Below are 18,364 nucleotides of genomic sequence, written 5' to 3'. Positions count from 1 at the left end.
CTTAGAAATGCCTGTTTGGAAGGCTGGCCTTTGGCTGGCGTCAGCAAACCTAAGTAGTAAACAATTTCCTATTCTGATATAAAACTTTCTCTAAATGAAGAGTGACTCATTGTGCCTTGACTATTTGTACAAACAATGCAATTTATGTTGAACATCTGCTTTCCTTCTAGGAGTCTAGATTTTAGTACTTACTAGGCAGAGGACACCTATGTAACCAACCCTCAATAAAAACTCTGAGAACTGAGTCTCTAATGAGTATCTCTCATTAACAACCTTTCATGCATGTTGTCATTCTTCGGTGCTAGTAGCATTAAGTACATTCCACATGATTCCTCAAAAGAGGTCTCTTAGACACTTGCTTTGTGTTTTCTATAGACTTGGTCCATGTGCCTTTTCCTTTTGTTAATTTTGCTTTGTATTCTTTCTCTGTAATAAATATTAGCCATGAGTACAATAAAAGCCATGAGCACAATAACAGACCTCCTTTAGGTCCTCTTAGAAAAATCACCAAACCTGGTGGGAGTCTCAGGGACCCTGGACATACCAAGCAAGAAGCTTACCTCTCACCCCAGCTGAAAATAAGCAAAGAGAATAAGACTTAAAAGAATTCCATAACGTGGTGATAAATCCAATATGAAAATGAATCCCATCCTTCTCTGAGGTATACTACCCCACTATGAAATCCATTTGCTACTTACGTGACTGGCCTATAGATCTCCTTAACACCAATGAACTGAAGTTGTTCCATAATATCTGGAATACTTGCACACCGAGTAAGATTAATTCTTGGGTAATAAAGAAGGTATGAGAGACACATTTCATTCCTGGTGCTTAATCCTCCCTGAAAATGGAGATATTTTATTTAGAGAAGTATATGTTCTACCAACTCTGACACTTAGAGCACACAAGCCACCAATGACATACAATTCCCTCCAATATTGAAATGTAATAAGTCTGAAAGTGAGCAATAATAATCTGAGTGACAGTTTGATTTTTAAAGAGGTAGAGACACATTGAAAAATTAATAGGATGATGTCCCTCTCTTTTAAAAAAGTTTCCTTTTTTAAACAACCTAATAATCTCTTTCAACTTTTGTTCATTTGATGAAAACTATTTGCCACAGTGAACATTTGAAAGGATTACGGGGATGTTTAGTTAACATGATACTAATCAGGCAGGTCAATGGAATCTTTCCTTGGCTGCCCTGAATTTTCTATAATCTTGTTGTCATGTATAAACATAAGAAGACACATACCACAGAGAAGATAGATTTCAAATTTCGAATCATGGTGATAAATTAGCTATTGAAAGTAAAAAGATTAAAGCTCCTTAGGAGAACACAATCTAGAATAATTACATGTTACAGGGTTGAATTTTCAACCAAAATTTATTAAACATAAAAAGAAATAGGAAACTATGATCTACACTCTGAAAATAATAAAGTTACCAGCAGAAACTGATTGTGAGAAGCTACAGATGCTGCATTTAGCAAAAACTTAAAAACAGATAAAAATACGTTTAAAAAGTTAAAGATGCTCAAGTAATTAAAGGCAAATACATCAAAAATGAGTAAACAAATAGAGAATTACACCACAGAAAGGAAAACATAAGAAAGAAGAAAATAGAAATTCTAAGGTTAGACATTACCATCATTGAATAAAAAATTCTCAGGATGAGTTTAACAACAGATTTGAGATGGCAGAAGAATCAGTGACCTTGAAGATAGAAAAATAGAAATTTTCCAATCCAAAGAACAGAGAAAGAAAAGAAAAACAAAACAAAACAAAAAACTAAAAAAAGTGAAAATATTCCAGGCAATACTTCAAAATACAATATTAAATGTTCCAACAGATATGTAATTAGATTTCCAGAAGAAGAAGGAAGAGAGAAAAGGGTAGGAAAAAAATACTTGAAAAAATAATGGCTAAAATCTTCGCAAATTTAGTGAAAAACATTTACAGACCCAAGAAGCTCAACAAATACCAAAGATAAATTTGAAGAGAGCCATACCTAGACACATCATAGTTATATAGCTGAAAGACAAAGATAAAGAGAAAATCTTGAAAGCAACAAGAAAAAAATGACACATCACATGCAGGGGACCAATGAAATGAATGACAGCCGACATTTCATCATAAGTGATGGAAGTAAAAAAGAGATATTGGGATTACATATTCATGGGTTGCAGGGAAAGTAAATTAAATTTGCATCCAGCAAATCATCTGCTCTTCAAAAAGTGAAGGTGGAAAACTTGGCAGTATTTTTCATAGTTCTAAATTAATGCAGTGACTAAAATGCAATGATTTTACAAATTGCAAAACACATGTTTTGCAGGATTAGGCAAAGGGAGAAACTAATCTACAAATGAGGTTACAAGTGATGCTTCATTAAAAATCCTATTTAATTTATCCTTCAGCTGGGATGGCTATTCAGAGTGGTACTAAATTGTAGGAAGGGAGCCCAGCATTTGTATCCTCCCATGAACCAGTCACTACTGCTGGCTGCCCCACTGTGGGGAGCATGACTTCAGGTGGGGCATTTCCTGATACCAAAGGCAATGCTCAGTGAATGACACAGTTGTGAGTTATCATCAGATACTTTCAGTTTAGCTGTGCTGGCCTTGAAGAGGCCACCAAAATATCCACTAAAATGATAACATATGATGTCTGTAGTAAAATATTTCATGCAAACAAAATCACATATAAGGCACAAAACAAAGTCAACACCTGTGGACTGACTGCACCCTCTGTGCTCATTTTTAATTCTCCTCTTCCCCATCCTAACTGAAGATGAGGATTATCTCATCACTTTATTAATCATTCTATTGCCTTTCAAACCCTTTACTTTCCATTTACCGACGTATATAGGCATCCCTACATCCACTTACGTTTTGTACGTTCTACAACTTTAGGTACCCCCTAGGGTCTGCTTAACTTGTCCTTTATATTCTTCTGATACATTCATTTTAACATGCATGGCTTTCACTCATTAATTTTCACAAATATATAGTGTAAATATATTCTATGGACATATTATATTGTATTTATTTGTCATTTTTTTGATAAACAGTTGGGCTGTTTCCAGCTTTGTGTTCCTGTGTTGTCACACGCTACCACAAATATTTTATATATTTTTCTCCAGGAACACTTCCTGCAAAAAGAACCTTAAGGTGAAATCCACAGAGGAATGGAACTGGGTAGAGCATCTGTGAATCTAGAGCTTTGCCGGGTGATGTCATGCTTTTCCCCACGGTGGTTTTATAAATTTACATTTAGCTATGTGCAAGGACTCCAGTTTTAGAACATTGGAATTGCAATTTTAAATATTGCCAACCTGATGGGTATAAAATATCTCATTCTGGTTTATATGTGCAGGATCCTGATTTCAAATGAGATTGAGCATCCTTTCCTGTGTTTATTATCTATTTGGGCCTTTACTTCTGTGAAATGGTTTCTATCTACTGCTTTTTTTTCTATGATCTATTTGTCTTACATTACAAATGATTTGTGAATGATTTATGAAATTTTCTTTATATGCTGGATACTAATGTTTTATTAATCTATGTAATACATTTTTTTTCCAGTTTAAAACTTGTCTTTTCACTTATTTAATAGTGGTTCTTGGTAACCAAAAGATTTCAAGTAGTTAAATTCATCAGTCTTTTAAAGTTCGTGCTTTTTATGTTTTAAGTTTTTTAACTACTCCCAACAACATAAAAATATATTCATATATTTTTCTCCCAATAGTTTTAAGATTTTGTTTTTCACATTTAAATATTTAATTTAAATACCTGGAATTGGCTTGTTTGTGTATTGTATAACCAGTTGTGCTAGTATTCTCTAGTGGAAAGTCCATTCTTCCCCACCTAAATGGATATTGTGTCTGTTCTAAACCAAGTTTCCGTATAGGGGGTTTGTAGGCCAGTCTTCAGGATTCCTATTATGTACCACTATTCTAACTCTAGACCCAAAGACACTACTGATCACCATAGCTTTAAAATAAGCCTCACATCCAGTAGATTGTCTCCATCTTTTACTTTCTAGTAGTGTCTTGCCTGTTATTAACCCTTTGCTCTTCTATGTAGATTTCAGAATCTACTTGCTTCATATAAAAGCTAAAACTGGAAAATTTTTAGAAATATGAAAAAAAAATTAGAGAAAATCTTCACAGCTATGGCTAGGCAAGGATTTCTTAGTTAGGATATGAGAATCTCAAATCATAAAATCTCTCTGATTTTTTTTTTACTGAAAATATATCAAATTAACAGGCCAGTTTGAATAGAAGGATTATCTTTATCTTATGGAGACCTTCTATTCATGAACACAGTATCTCTTCATTTCTTTAAGTTTACTACAAAGTTTTGCAAATAAGGATTTATAATTTTTTTCCCATGGAGATCAAACACATAGATGTGTTTGTTAGATTTTATTTCTATAGAACTTAGAGTTTTAAAATGCATTTCCTTAAGATAGTTTCTTATATATTAAAATATAGTTAATTTGGGGGCACCTGGGTGGCTCAGTGGGTTAAGCCTCTGCCTTCGGCTCAGATCATGATCCCAGGGTCCTGGGATCAAGCCCCGCATCGGGCTCTCTGCTCAGCAGGAGCCTGCTTCTCCCTCTCTGCCTGCTTCTCTGCCTGCTTGTGATCTCTGTCAAACAAATAAATTAAGGAAAAAATATATATATATATAATTTTAGATATCAGTTTTGAGGGGGTTTTAATGTAGAAAATTATAATATCTTTGAATAATGTGTTTTGTTTCTTTGCTTCTTCTTGTCTGATCCATAGAACTTATTTTTTTCCTTTCCTAGTACAATGTTGAATGGAAATGATGATAATAAACATCTTTGTCCTCCTCCTGATAGTAAACCAATACTTCTAATATTCAAGTAGTTTGATATTTGCTACAGATTTTTCATAGCTAAGCTTTATCTGGTTAAGGAAATTCTCTCCTATTCCTGGTTTGTAAAATGTTCTTTTTTTATGACTGTCTTAAATCTTATGAAGGCTTTTTCCTACCCCTATTGACATGATCATATGTCTTTTTCCTTCAATCTCCTAATGTAGACTAGTATTATTAATATATTTTCTATCTTAAACCAATTTACATTCCTCAGCTAAATGCAAATTGGTCCTAACATTACATTTTTATATAATACAGAATTTGGTTTGCCAATATTCCCTCAAAGGTATTTCCATCAGGTGCATGTTGTTGACCCCTTGAATACTGTCATTATCAAGTTTTAATATTAAGATTATGCTAACTTCATAAAACGAGTTGGTAGGAGGTATTTCCTAGGAGAGACTATGTAAGGCATGAATGGTCTACTTTTTGAGTGTTTGTCAGAATTCCTCAGTAAATCTGTTGGGACCAAATTTCTTTTTGGGTCAGAAGCCCTAAAGTCATACAATTCATTCTTCTTTTTGAAGTCTTGATTCATCTAAGTCGGGACTCAAGCAGATGGTCATTTGCGACCACAGGTCTTTAATACAATTTGCTGAGGAAAAACTAAAAGACTAGGATAGCTTTTCATGAAAGGGTCAATAAACTATAGTTTATAGTTTGTAAACTATAAACTATATATATAAACATTATATATATATAAACATATATAAACATTATATATGTATATGTTTATGGCAATTATTCTATTGCCATAGAATCATTAACCTGATAAAATGCTAAAAAACTCTCATTTCACTCTTAGAATGTTTCATGCTCAAGACATTCAGGAATTTTGCCTCCAAATGGGAATGCTTTTTGCTTTTTCTCTTCTAAAATCAAAGTTTATTCCTCCTTCTCCACAAATGGATTTTAATAACAATAAAAATTTTCTTACCCAAGTCATCCGGGCTCTATCTTTTGTGTTGTAACGACACTCGGTAATTAGATTATCTCCCTAAAACATAAAAATAAAAGCTTTCAGATTTGGGTTTTAGCCTGTTTTATTTATCTATTTGTAGGCCAATAGTTTTATTTGCTATGTGAGTCGGTTCATTAAGAAATTTGATCCAGGGGAAACTTGATCTACTGAATTCTAAGACTGCTAGTATAATAAACAAGCAAACCAACAAGATTCTCTCAGGCTAGACTCCACCATGTTCTAGCTGTATGACCTTAGGTAAGAAAAAGAATTATCTGGGCACAATTTATTTATTTAAACAGTAATTTTGTAAAATAGCTGTTATTTTGCACAGCTGTGAAGAGATTAGACGACATAACATGCATTTAGTTCTTAGTGCAAATGAAACACTTCATAAATGTTAGTCATAGATACTAGTTACATAAATGTTAGTCATAGATACTAGTTATTGTGATTCCCTCTTCATTTATATTCTTTTCTTTAAAGGTCTTTAGTCACATCTTTATTTCCTCCCAACAGACTTGTGAAGCAAAGTAATAGTTATTGTTCCAATGTTTTCTAACCTTTTGAACAATTCTGCATACACAGAAAATAATTTTCTGATGGCTCACCACTCAGAAAGATGGACAGGCTATTCATGGACCAGAGGCAGCTTGTGCTGGGTGCTGGTCCCTAGATTTCATCTCCCTGGCCCACTACTCCAAAGGCCCACGATCAGTATCTCAACACACCATCCTCCCACACTGCCCTTCCATAACCCCAACTATTGTTGCAAGCTGGATAATTAGCTCTGTCTGAAACCTGCATCAAATGAAAGAATTATCCTTATCTTTATTTTTACTCAAAATCAAACTTCCCCAAATGCTCCTATGGTATTTAAGAAAACAAAAACAAAAACAAAAATACCCTCTATTTTTGCTTTTCCAGAATTGCAACCCAAAGGTTTACGGGAAAGTCAAGTAAGAAAAGAGTAATGTTTGGTACTCAGAACCCAAGTTTTTCTTCTCTTCTTAAATCAACAACTTGAGTTGCCCCTGGGAATGGTAAGAAAAGTGAGTTTTGATTTTGGAAATCAGATCAAACACATTCCATCTGGGTTGTGCAACACCCACGGTGGGTGGCTTCAAGAATGTGAATACGATGAGCAATTCACTTTACTGGTAGAAACCTTGCTAAATCACAGGAGATAGATGCCTTGACTTCTCTAAGATACAGTGAAAAAGAACAAAACATTCGTACTGGTAAGATTGTTTGTTCTTCCCTTAGATACTGAAACTCCTGGAAATTGAAGTCAAAATCATCATCATAAGCCAGTAATCTCATTTCCTCCCCTTTGCGAAAATGACGGAGCCTGATGCCCCTGCCAGCCAGATGAGCGTGGAGAAGAACAGCAAACACATGGATTCCACTTGGCTTCTCGGCTTCCAGAGCCTACAGGCGGGGCACAGAGAGGAAGACACAATTAGCCCAAACAAGCACATGTTCAGACAGTTCGCCATAAAAGAGACTTGGAGGGACAACTGAGAAGAGAATCTAAAGCAATTTCAGTGAATGCTTGAGCAGCCAAAGATTCTGAATTTGGATTTTTCATGACTTACTCCTAGCAGTGTTATCTTTGTGAAGTAACATTTGCGGTCAAAAAGGAAAGGGAACTAATGCCTACTGAGGACCTATCAGATCACTCCTAAACGTTCTCTTTCTTTTCTCTTCTTTTAAGAGGTAAAGAGTCAATCAAAGTCATCTTGACAAAAAGATTCCAGCATGTTGGTAACCTGTTAATAGAAACTCTTAAAAGGAAAAATGATTCCCACTTTCTGAGATAAGAAAATCAGGCGGAAGAGTGGAATTATATGAATTGCCCTTGGTCCCACGGCTAGTACACGATGTCATGGCAATTCAAATCACGGTGTAAATAACTCAAAGGGCATAATCCTTCCACTTCATCAGTCTGCCATTGGTCTATAATACAATAGCTTATAATTTGTAAAGAATATGATCTAAGTTAAAATATGTTCATTTAAGAAAAAAGAACTGTAAACAGAAGTAGCCATTATTAAATACTTTTGCATGGTTTTCCTGACCCAATATGCATTTTTATATTAAGTACTCCTGCTCTTTGGTTTAAGTTGGAAGGAAAGTGTGAAGCAAAGAGAAAAAAAACTGAAAATGAATAATGGAAAAAACAAATCTGGATAAACAGTGAAGGTGAGAAATGAAAAAGTGACTACATGAACCAAGGTAGAAATTGTAAGAGATAAAATAAAGTGTCAAATACGAAAAAACAAACAAACAAAGTAGGTCAGGAAGGAAACCATCCTGGAAGGTATTTTGTCCAGAATTCTACTCCTACAGCCTTCAAGATTTAAAAAAGCAATCAAAGGTCTTGCTACAATGATAAGTAATGGCTTTAGAGCATGACAGCAAGAATAAGAATAATAGTAATAAGCCTGGGATTCCCCAAACATAGTTTTCCTAGAACACTGATGAATCCATGAATAGCGGCTCACAGACTTGATCCTCCGCATACCTCTTCTAGGCATTCCAGAGTGCAGTGACCCTCGGACCGGAATTCAGGCATCCCTGGAGGGATGGTGTGGAAGAGGCTTACCCAGAGGCCAGCCTCGATCACCCCAGCATCGTACTTCCGTATGTCTGCTGTATGAAATAACCTCAGTCCAGAATTATCTATTAAGCCTGGAATAAGAGCATATAATTAAAAGTGAGTTTGAGTTCTCAAAAAAGGAAGTTCTCTACATTCAATTGAATGGATTTGTGAATTTTCCTTAAAACCTCACAAGGGAAAGAATTACAAGTAAAGATTAATGGAAGACAACATTCAGTTTCACAAACAACAGTTAAGGGGTGCCTTGGCTCATGTCACGATCCCAGGGTCCAAGGATCGAGCTCCACATCAGGCTCCCAACTCAATGGGGAGCCTGCTTCTCCCTCTGTCTAATGCTCCATCTGCTTTTGCTCTGTCTCTCTCTGTCAAATAAATAAATAAAATCTTAAAAAAAGAAAAACAGGAATTAAAACATAAGTTGTCGTATAGTCTGCAACCATTTTTGACTTACACAGTATACCATGGGAGAAATGTTTGTGTTGTCTAGCTGATAGTATTCCACAATGATCTAACATAAAGACAGACAGAAGGAAAATTCTAGTCATTCATTAGAATATAAACTAACTCAACAAAACTTTATTTTATCTTGTTTTCAGGTAAAGTTCAGTAACATTTCCATAGACGTAAAAGCCCTTTGGTCTAGAAACCACCTGCTGACAGAATAAACTACTGATGATTAATTTTCCTTATAGTTTGCCACCATTCTTTTAATCATTTAACAAAGTAGTCATTCAATCAACAAAAAATATTAAGAATCTATTATGTGACTAGAAGGCACAACAATAGGCATGTGGGGATGAAAGATGAGTAAGACACATTCCTTCCTGAGACAGTTATCATAAGGAGGGAGACAATGAGACCCAAACCCTTCATAAATTTGTTCCACTGACTTTGAAAACTTATTGACTCCTTTCTGCAGGGCTGACTTACTTACCTGTCATTACCAAATTGATACTTCAGAACCATTGGCATATACATAATTTTATATTAATTGCTGTGATTATTTTTATTGTTTCTCTTTCTCACTACACCATAATTTCCACCTGGTTTGGTGTGTTTTTCACTCACATTTAAGCATGGAGCAGAGACATATTTGGTGCTCAGTATTTGCTGAATAATTGCACAAATCAGTGCAAAATAATAACTTTGAGTTACTTCTGTTGAGAACTTCATATTGAATCTTTTGACTTTTTGGTTTTGGAATATTACATAAATAGGTTTAGAAAACTAGATTCAGAAATCAAAGTATAAGCCCTCTTCACTTAAATATCATATTAAATAATATCATTGCAGAAATATTTCATGAGCATATTTATGGTTTTCCTACCACATAACAAAATATTAATATTTTCTAGTGTGATGATTGGTAGCCTTTCATATGTGCAGTCAGAAAATGTTTCATAAGCACTATGTTTTGGGAACTAATTTATATCACAAAGAGAAAAATCTATTATCCCACTTCTTGGAAAGTAAGATGCACTTTTTTTTAAGATCAGTGACCACATGTATCCATTTTGCCCAGTTCATGTATCGTTGATCACTATTGTCCCAGTGTAATTTTTAATAGTATCCTCATTTGCTCTAAAAAGTATCCTAATTTGGATGACAAACATATAGGTTAATTCCTTCTAATATTGGGTGGCAGTATATTTCAACCCTGTTAAGATGGGAGTTACAAAACTTTTAAAAATAATAGATAAAACATATGAAGAATGCACTCACCCTCCTTATAAGTCGGATTGTCATAATGGATCTCCAGGAGCACATAACGAGGATCTAACGGAGTGCCAAGGGATAATCCAACATGAGGTGGATAGGAAAAACCCTAAGTAAGGAAAATTCCATAAGACGTGCCCTGTTAAAGTCCCTAAGTGTTCTATTCCGCTCAAAAACCAACCATTCTCAAAGATATTTCAACATTCTGGAACTCCATGATCTAGAGTGGATATAACAAAATGGCTTAAGGAGAGAATCGCTTCCAATGGAAGGAAAAATAAGCCATCCTCCTATCAGAGATAATGTATAGAGCTTTACTTATAAGTATCAGAACCGAAGGGGGAAAAAACATGGGCCATGAATAGTGTCCCATCTCAGTAATCATTGGTCCCACCTCTCCACCAATGGCCCAGGCAAAAATAACGGTCTCGCAGGTGAGGAAAGCATCAGGCATGTTAGGGTGGTAGCACTCGTGGCCATAGTCCAGGACACTGTCGTTAAAGCTGCTGCTGCACTGATAGAGCAGGATGTGGTGGACGAGACTCTCGTGGCCTCTCTGTATCAGCGGCTCCACCTGAACAAAGCACAGACGAGAGGGAGGGGGCCATGAGTCAAACCCCCGTAAATTCCCAGCGCTAGGCAGGAAACTAGCAGAAACGATGATCAGTTTTTCAAGGGAATCCTACTCTCAACTATGCCAAGGTTATGTGGTTCAAAAATAATTTGTTCTGGAGAAGATAACAAGGATAATGATGGTGACGACGTCAACGGCGAAGGTGAGATAACCCATGGCGCACCTGGGTGGCTCAGTGGGCTGAGCGTCCAGCCTTTGGTTTCAGCTCAGGTCATGATCTCAGGGTCCTGAGATAGAGCCTCACCTCACGCTGGGCTCCGAGCTCACTGGGGAGTCGCTGGAGGTTCTTTCCCTCTGACCCTCCCCTGACTCACAGGCTCTATCTCTCCCAAATACATAAGTAAGTAAATCTTAGGGGAAAAAAAAAGATGAGATAACACTTTCCTCCAGGAATCATAGGATTTACTGATCTGTTTGGGTTTTGAACTCACTTTTGTTTTCCTTATCATTCTGTGCGGCTGCTGTTTCAAAACATGCTTTCTTCCAGACTACTTTGCCCTCGGGCCCCTTCCCTCTTTTTACTTTTCTTTTCTTTTCCTTTCTTTCTCTTTCTTTCTCTCCTTCCTTCTTTCTGAGTCACACTGTGGCTAACCACATTAAAAAAAAATCAAGATTGTAAATAGACATAAACTTTCTCAGTCTCTCTTCCACCTCAAAATATTACCTTTATCGATCTTTATTGACAGTGACAGATGATGTGTCATTCGTCTATTATCTAGCTAGCTAGCTAGTTAGCTATATCATCTTTCCATTATCAACCTATCGATCTATCATCTATATTTCTATCTGGTGCTAAGCATAGTGCTAGACACAAAGTAGGGCTCAATAATGGATAGTTTTATTTTAGTGATTAAAATAAAATTCTTACTATTAGTATTTGGGAGAGAAAACAACATCGTAGTAATGTGCTCCCGTGACATCACTCAAATTAGGAGAGGAAGTAGAAACCAGTGAACAGAGAATGAGGGTCAAGTTGGTCCTAATACTGACATCCCAGTGCATGAGAGCATTCCGTGGTCCCTCCTGTGAGTTCTCTTCATACCACCTGCCCACCTCCGTCCAGGAACTCGGAAAGAGCTAAGCGCATCTGCAGGTCCCCAAGTGCCGTGCCTGCAGGAAGTTGCCTGCAGTAACTTACCTATGGCTAAGTTACTTAGTTGTACTAAGTACAGGGCTCCAGGGTTCATTGAACACTCCAAACATCTGCTAAAGAAGCCCTGGTGTATCCCTAAATTTCCAAGGCTTTACCTGCCTTAGAGCTTAACACCTTTGCCCTTACCCTAACTACTCAAATGCAGGCAATGCATTTTGAAACCCTTGCTTTTTCCCTGCTTTAGACATGCATATAAAGATAGTTTTAGCTATTCTCTCTCCTAAGGCTTTCCATTTTGATTTTCTACATAGTTTGTTTTTTCTTTCTTCTTCTTCTTTTTTTTTTTAATCAGAAAATCAAAGTACCCACACAGGGAAATGGCACATAGTAGGCAGAGATCTGAGTAGGCAGCTGGAGGTTCCACTTTTTCAACCCAGCTTGCCTCTGTGTTGCATTGTGAGTCACACTGTGGCTAACCCCCACACACGCATCTTTAACATCACATTCACAGAAATGACATTGCACATGGCTTTGTTTGCACTTGTCTCGCCTCTAAAGGACTGTGCACCCTGGAGGCAGAAACTATTTTCTATTTTGTTTGAAAATGACAGTTATTGTTCAAGCATGGTTGCATAATACAGGATGCAAAAGGGTAGCCTAGGACTGCGATTAGATTTCAGCCCCCATATCTGGTTTGAGCTTTCTCGTGAGACTTCGGTGGGCACCTCACCCTCCAAGGGAGATGGGGCCCTGTGAGCAAGTCCACAGGAAAAGAGGTACAGGAGACATTTTCTCAAAGTGCTTTATGGGTTCAGGCAGAACCTGTAGGTTGTGCTTAGCTCCACAAGGTCAGTCCCGGGAAGGAGCCAGGAGGACAAAAGAGGGCTGGTATTGCTGAGACAGCTACAAAAACAAACGGACTTCGAGGAACAGCGAGAGAGAGAGAGAGAGAGAGAAAGTGAGTTAAGAGTGTGCGTGTGGAATTTATTAAGGTTTTAAGGAGCTTCATGTCAACTTCTTAAAAGAAACTTTTAGAAACAAGTACTTTGTTTTATTTATTTATTTTTTTAATACAGTGAGTGCTGAAACCAACAGCAAGCTTCTAAGCTACTAGTGCATTCTAGGAATAATAATAGTAACATCTGTATTTTATTTAGCACCTACTCTACTATCTGCCAGTCACTGGATTTGTCATTTCGTTTAATATTGACAGCAATCTATTAGGTTACTGTTACTGATTCCATTTTACAGAGGAGAAAACTGAGACCCAGAGGATTAGGCAACAAGCCCAAAGTACCAAGACAGGAAAGAGTAGATGGGGATTTGAGACAAGGCTGGTCTGACCCCAAAGTCAGTACTCTCCTAGCTGCAACACATCATTGCTGGAGATGCGTCAGGCTCTGGAAGCTGTTCCCAGTGAGAGGGAGGGGGAAGACTGGGAGCCTTACGTCTTGGGGCGGGGGCAGTCTTCTGCCCTCCTTGCCACCCCAGTTCAAGCGACCCTTGGCCTTTAGGGAAACGAGACAGGTGGTGGCCTTTGGATATGTTGTTTCCTAAGGAGAGCAAATAACAAGGTCTCTCTTCAAAACCCGAGGTCTTCAAAGAGAATTAAATTGTAATTTGACCTCCAGATTACAAGCCGAGGGGACAGCCTGAAAGTTTTTCCCAAGAAAAAAATAGACTCATAAGAGAACAAGGAAACTTTCTGCATGCAAATCTGAGCACTGTTCATAGGAGAAAGTATGAATGCTTGGAAGAAGCAAAGCTCTTGGCAAAACAGAAAGGATGTGAGACAGAAGTTCAAACAAAGAGAAGTGAGGATAACTACTGAACAAAGACGCCACTAATATCAGAGGAAAAAAGCAGGTTATCAAACCCCTGAAGAACAGAAGAATTTCTGGAGAAGGAATTTTAAGATGACCGTGTGGAATAATTCATTGAGACCCTGAGGATATTCACCGTGGGCAGTGCAGGGGACAAGCTCCAGGGAATGAGAACGTCTTGACCAGAGTGGGGCTGGCTCCCTCTAGGTGCCCCGCACGGAGAATTGCCCACAAAGCTTCCTGCCACACCTCCAGACACAGTGATGCCAGTTTCTGCTCCCAGTCCCAGAAAAGACAGCTGCTCATTATCCGCTGCTTCCTCACCCAGCTCCACAAACCTGCTGGGTCATCCTTCCTTAGCCCAAACAAGGCTGGGGCCCAGACCAGGGAACGCCCTGTGCGGATGGAGAGAGCGCTGCTCCACGATACAGCCTTCTGGTAGGTGGAATGCAAGCATTAAACACTACTCTTTCTTGTGTATTTGGGAATTGTCCGTGCAAGAAAGACTACTGCTTCTGCATCATTGCATTGTTTGGAATAATCATTTAATTTTTATATTAAAAATATTTCTGAGACAAAAAGGCTGTAGGGAATCCTTGCTTCTAAGGGGCAGCACTTAAACAGGGAGACTCACTTCGGTTACTTCAGAGATGTCACAGTATAACAATCTCAATGGAAATGCCAAAAGTTGCTTCTATTAAAAAAAATAAATATTAAACTTATAAAAATTGTCAAAGAAGTTCAGGGCAACGTAAGGTATACGGATGTGGATAAATGGGTATTTCCGAGACTGGGACAAACATTTTATTTTATTTTTGTTTTAGGCTGGCCATATGATTGCAGAAGAAAAAAATAAAAAGGAATAGAAAATGTCTACGGAAGTGGGGCGCAGTGACACCAACACCTGATGACAGAGTAAACCGAGTTCTTGAGTCCTGTGTTCTCGGACGCAGGAGCGACTTACGGACCAGAACAGATGGGAATTGCCTACACCCATCTTCACATGCATTAGAGGCTAGGCCAGGATGGCCTGGCACCTGTGGGTTATCTGATAGCCCCCATGCAGAGCAAAAGAACAGTCTAGAAAAGAAATCACAGATGGAATAGGGATGAGAGGGAAGCCTTCAACCTGAAGGAATTTTTTTTTTTTTTTAAAGATTGTATTTATTTATTTGAGAGAAAGAGAGAGCATGAGAAGGGGGAGGGTCAGAGGGAGAAGCAGACTCGCCGCCAGGCAGGGAGCCTAATGCGGAACTCGATCCCGGGACTCCAGGATCATGACCTGAGCCGAAGGCAGTCGCTTAACCAACTGAGCCCCCCAGACACCCAACCTGAAGGACTTTTAAGAGTAAAACCGTCTCCAGTTAGTTCAAGTAACTGAAACTCTGGGGTGCTCTTGAGAGGACTTAGCAGTAAAAGAGAAAACAAGAAAAAAGAGAGATACTAAGCATAACCAAGAACAATGTGGAAATTAACACTATAAGACTGAACCTGAGAACTGAGAAGCCCCAAATATTACACTGTTCTCATGACTCTGTCATCTTCTCTTACCCTCTTTATCCAGGTCAATATGTCTAGTATAATCCCTGCCACACAGAGATTGCCTAATAACTATTTATTGAACGGAAATGAAGCCTTTCCATCAGTAAGACTGAGTCATCAAATTTATTGCCTCCTAATTTCTTGATTGTCTCAATGCCAGTGACCTATTCTGCATCCCCGCATCCCACCTCAGCAACCCAATCCCCCTGCACCACCCTGCACTTACAACCACCCAGGACTGTCCTCCCTCGAAAATTCTCTTTCTGTCCCTCTTTCCTGCTGTTGGTTCTTTCACACCTCTCCAGTTTCTAACCTACCACTTCTTCCCAGGAGGCTCCTTGAAACTTCTTGTGCACCATCCCCTTACAAGTGACACGGACACAACGGTGGATCAATCCTGCAACCTTCTCCTTTTGAGTCTCCACTTGGGATACTGAAGATACTTTCACAACTGTTAATAAAGGAGCTCAAAAGTCATGATTCACGGGGCGCCTGGGTGGCTCAGGGGGTTAAAGCCTCTGCCTTCAGCTCAGGTCATGATCCCAGGGTCCTGGGATTGAGCCCCACATCGGGCTCTCTGCTCAGCGGGGAGCCTGCTTCCCCCTCTCTCTCTGCCTGCCTCTATGCCTACTTGTGATCTCTCTCTCTGTGTCAAATAAATAAAATCTTTAAAAAAAAAAAAGTCATGATTCACATTTCTACTTCCATGCATATCAATCTTTCTTTATTTTGTTCTGTGTTCTGTTCCTTGGCTATGGATGAGCATAACCTGTTCAGGGAAGGGGACAAGTTTCAGAAAGTGAAAAGCACTTCGCTCCCATTGCAAAACTTTTAAAATCTATGTATACCTTCTAATCAGCTCTCAGTAAATGACTTGATTATTTTTGGTAAGAGAAGAGAGAATTTCTATTCACTCTAGTTGCATGAGGGCAGAGTTGGAGACAATATGATTGGGAAAAAAACTTTAATTATATAAAATAACGACATGATCTGAAGAATCTTACTTGGTGTGACCTTGTTCTATAGAATAGAATGAGATGGGGATAAGACAAAAAGCTTCTAAGTGTATCAGAATTCCTTAGAACTTAGAACCTAGGCTATATATCAGAATAGGAGGTAAGAAACTCGTAGTGGAAATGTATGATATCTTTCTGTCATTAAAGTTTTGGGGTCCTTGACAAAACTGTGCCTGCCTGATGGTCTTTCACCAACACCTACTGGGAAACAGATTCTGTTCCAAAAAGACTTCTCTGAAAAGCCACTGAACATTGACAAACTTCGGAATCCACATGCTTTTGCAAACTTCAAATACCAATTACCTCAACAATAATAATAAAGAAACATATTTTTGCTTTATTCCCCTATACTGAGTTGAACAGTGTCCCTCCAAAAACCATGTCCACCTGGTCCCTCAGAATGTGCTCTTATTTGGAAAGAGGGTCTTTGCAAATGTTATTAGTTAAGAAGAAGTTACACTGGTTCAGGATGGGACCTAACTCCAATGGCCAGTATCATTACAGAAGAGAAAGGAGCAGATTTAGACTCAGACATACACACAGAGAAGACGAGCAAGTGAAGATGGACACAGAGATTAGACTGAAGCTGCTACAAGTCAGAGAAAACCAGAGACCATCAGAAGCTGGAACAACCAAGGAACGATTCTCCCCTAGAGCCTTCAGACGGAGCATGGATGGCTTTGCCAATGCCTTGATTCTGTACTTCTGTCCTCTTGATCCGTGAGAGAATGAATTTCTGCTTTTTCAAGCTACCTGGCTTGTGGTCACTTACCACAGCATCCCTAGGAAACTAATACATCCTTCCCTCTCAATTTTTTTTTTTATCATAAACTAACAATTCACAGCTTTGTACACTTACACCTAGGTCATGATTGTCCCTGCATTGGTTTGAGACACAAACTTATTACAAATGCACATTGTTTCCCCTAACATGATTGACGTTAAATAATTCCATGTATTTAGTCTTAAGGCTATTTTATTTGATGAATATTCAAGTGCCCTTGAGAGAGTTAAAGAAGTTTTATTATCTAATAAACTAAGAATATGTGTATCTTACCTTAGTTTTTACTTTTGGAGAGTAAAAAAGGAGCGGGGCAGGGAGGGAGGGGGAGTTCCCTTCTTGACTTGTCCAAGGATACTGAGTCAGTGTGAGAAAAACAGGAGGTTATTAGAGCTCTTATGAGCAACTTTCCTATGCTTATTCTTCCAAGTCTACCCATTTAAGATGTTGCTTGTTGAAACATGAGTAGAACATAGCTTTCCAAAACAACTTGCAATTCAACAAATTAAAAATTAAAACAAAAGGAGAGAGGTAATGGATGGAATGTGTAATGAGCTGGAAATTTGGTAAATCTCCATCACTTTTCTTCCTGCCCATTCTTGTTCCTGGCACCGTGCTTTACATACCCACCCCAGGCACAGGTTGATGTCCATGGAAAAGCCAGCAAACCATCTCTGACAGAGGTTATCCAAAGGGCATCTGGCTCATAATGCCATGCAGCCTATGAAAACATTTCAGCCAGGACTAGCAGTATAGACAGAGGATTATAAAATCATACTGATATGCTCATGGGACTATGGTAGGATAGCAGATAGTTTCTACCTGTCTTGCCCTCCTTGTCCTCATACCTAATGGGGAGATCTCTTTTAGCATAATAAAATATTCAACTTATAAGAGACAACAAAATTGAGCAAGAAAATGGTATCATTGTCTCACAGGTAATCCACTCTGAAAAGGGTCAGAGTTCAAAGCACAATTTGACTTGCTGACTTGGTGTCAAAGGGCCACAACTTGAATGGACTTGGCAGGTAAAGCTCAGGAAGTGACAGTTAAGTGGAACAGAGATGAAGAGAAGGAATGAAGGGAAGAACCAAGGAAGAGGAGACTTCTGGGAAATAACGTACCCCCGCCCCCCACTGCAATCCTGATTTCCTTGGAAACTACCATCTTCATGTGTGTCCATGCCCTTTCAACCGTAATTGACAAATTCAGGAATGGGTGCCCAACCCATCAATCTTTTCTTGGGACTTTAAAACTATGAAAAAGAAC

The 18,364-nt window shown here is 38.4% G+C and overlaps 1 protein-coding gene across 2 annotated transcripts in view; it reads right to left on the bottom strand.

Annotated features, from left to right (window-relative positions):
* MOXD1 (monooxygenase DBH like 1) overlaps positions 1–18,364 on the bottom strand; it is a 99,712-nt gene that overhangs the window by 18,260 nt on the left and 63,088 nt on the right. For both annotated transcript variants that reach the window (XM_080806242.1, XM_080806243.1), the window contains exons 5-10: positions 10,601–10,780; positions 10,213–10,315; positions 8,395–8,561; positions 7,107–7,298; positions 5,844–5,903; positions 699–841 (exon numbers count right to left, since the gene is read on the bottom strand). In XM_080806242.1, coding sequence (XP_080662368.1) covers positions 699–841; positions 5,844–5,903; positions 7,107–7,298; positions 8,395–8,561; positions 10,213–10,315; positions 10,601–10,780 — 845 coding nt within the window. The remainder of the gene's footprint in view (positions 1–698; positions 842–5,843; positions 5,904–7,106; positions 7,299–8,394; positions 8,562–10,212; positions 10,316–10,600; positions 10,781–18,364) is intronic.

Source organism: Martes martes (genome assembly GCF_963455335.1).
Source record: "Martes martes genome assembly, chromosome: 6".
NCBI classification, from domain to species: domain Eukaryota; kingdom Metazoa; phylum Chordata; class Mammalia; order Carnivora; family Mustelidae; genus Martes; species Martes martes.
This window is presented reverse-complemented; position numbering and strand designations above follow the sequence as displayed.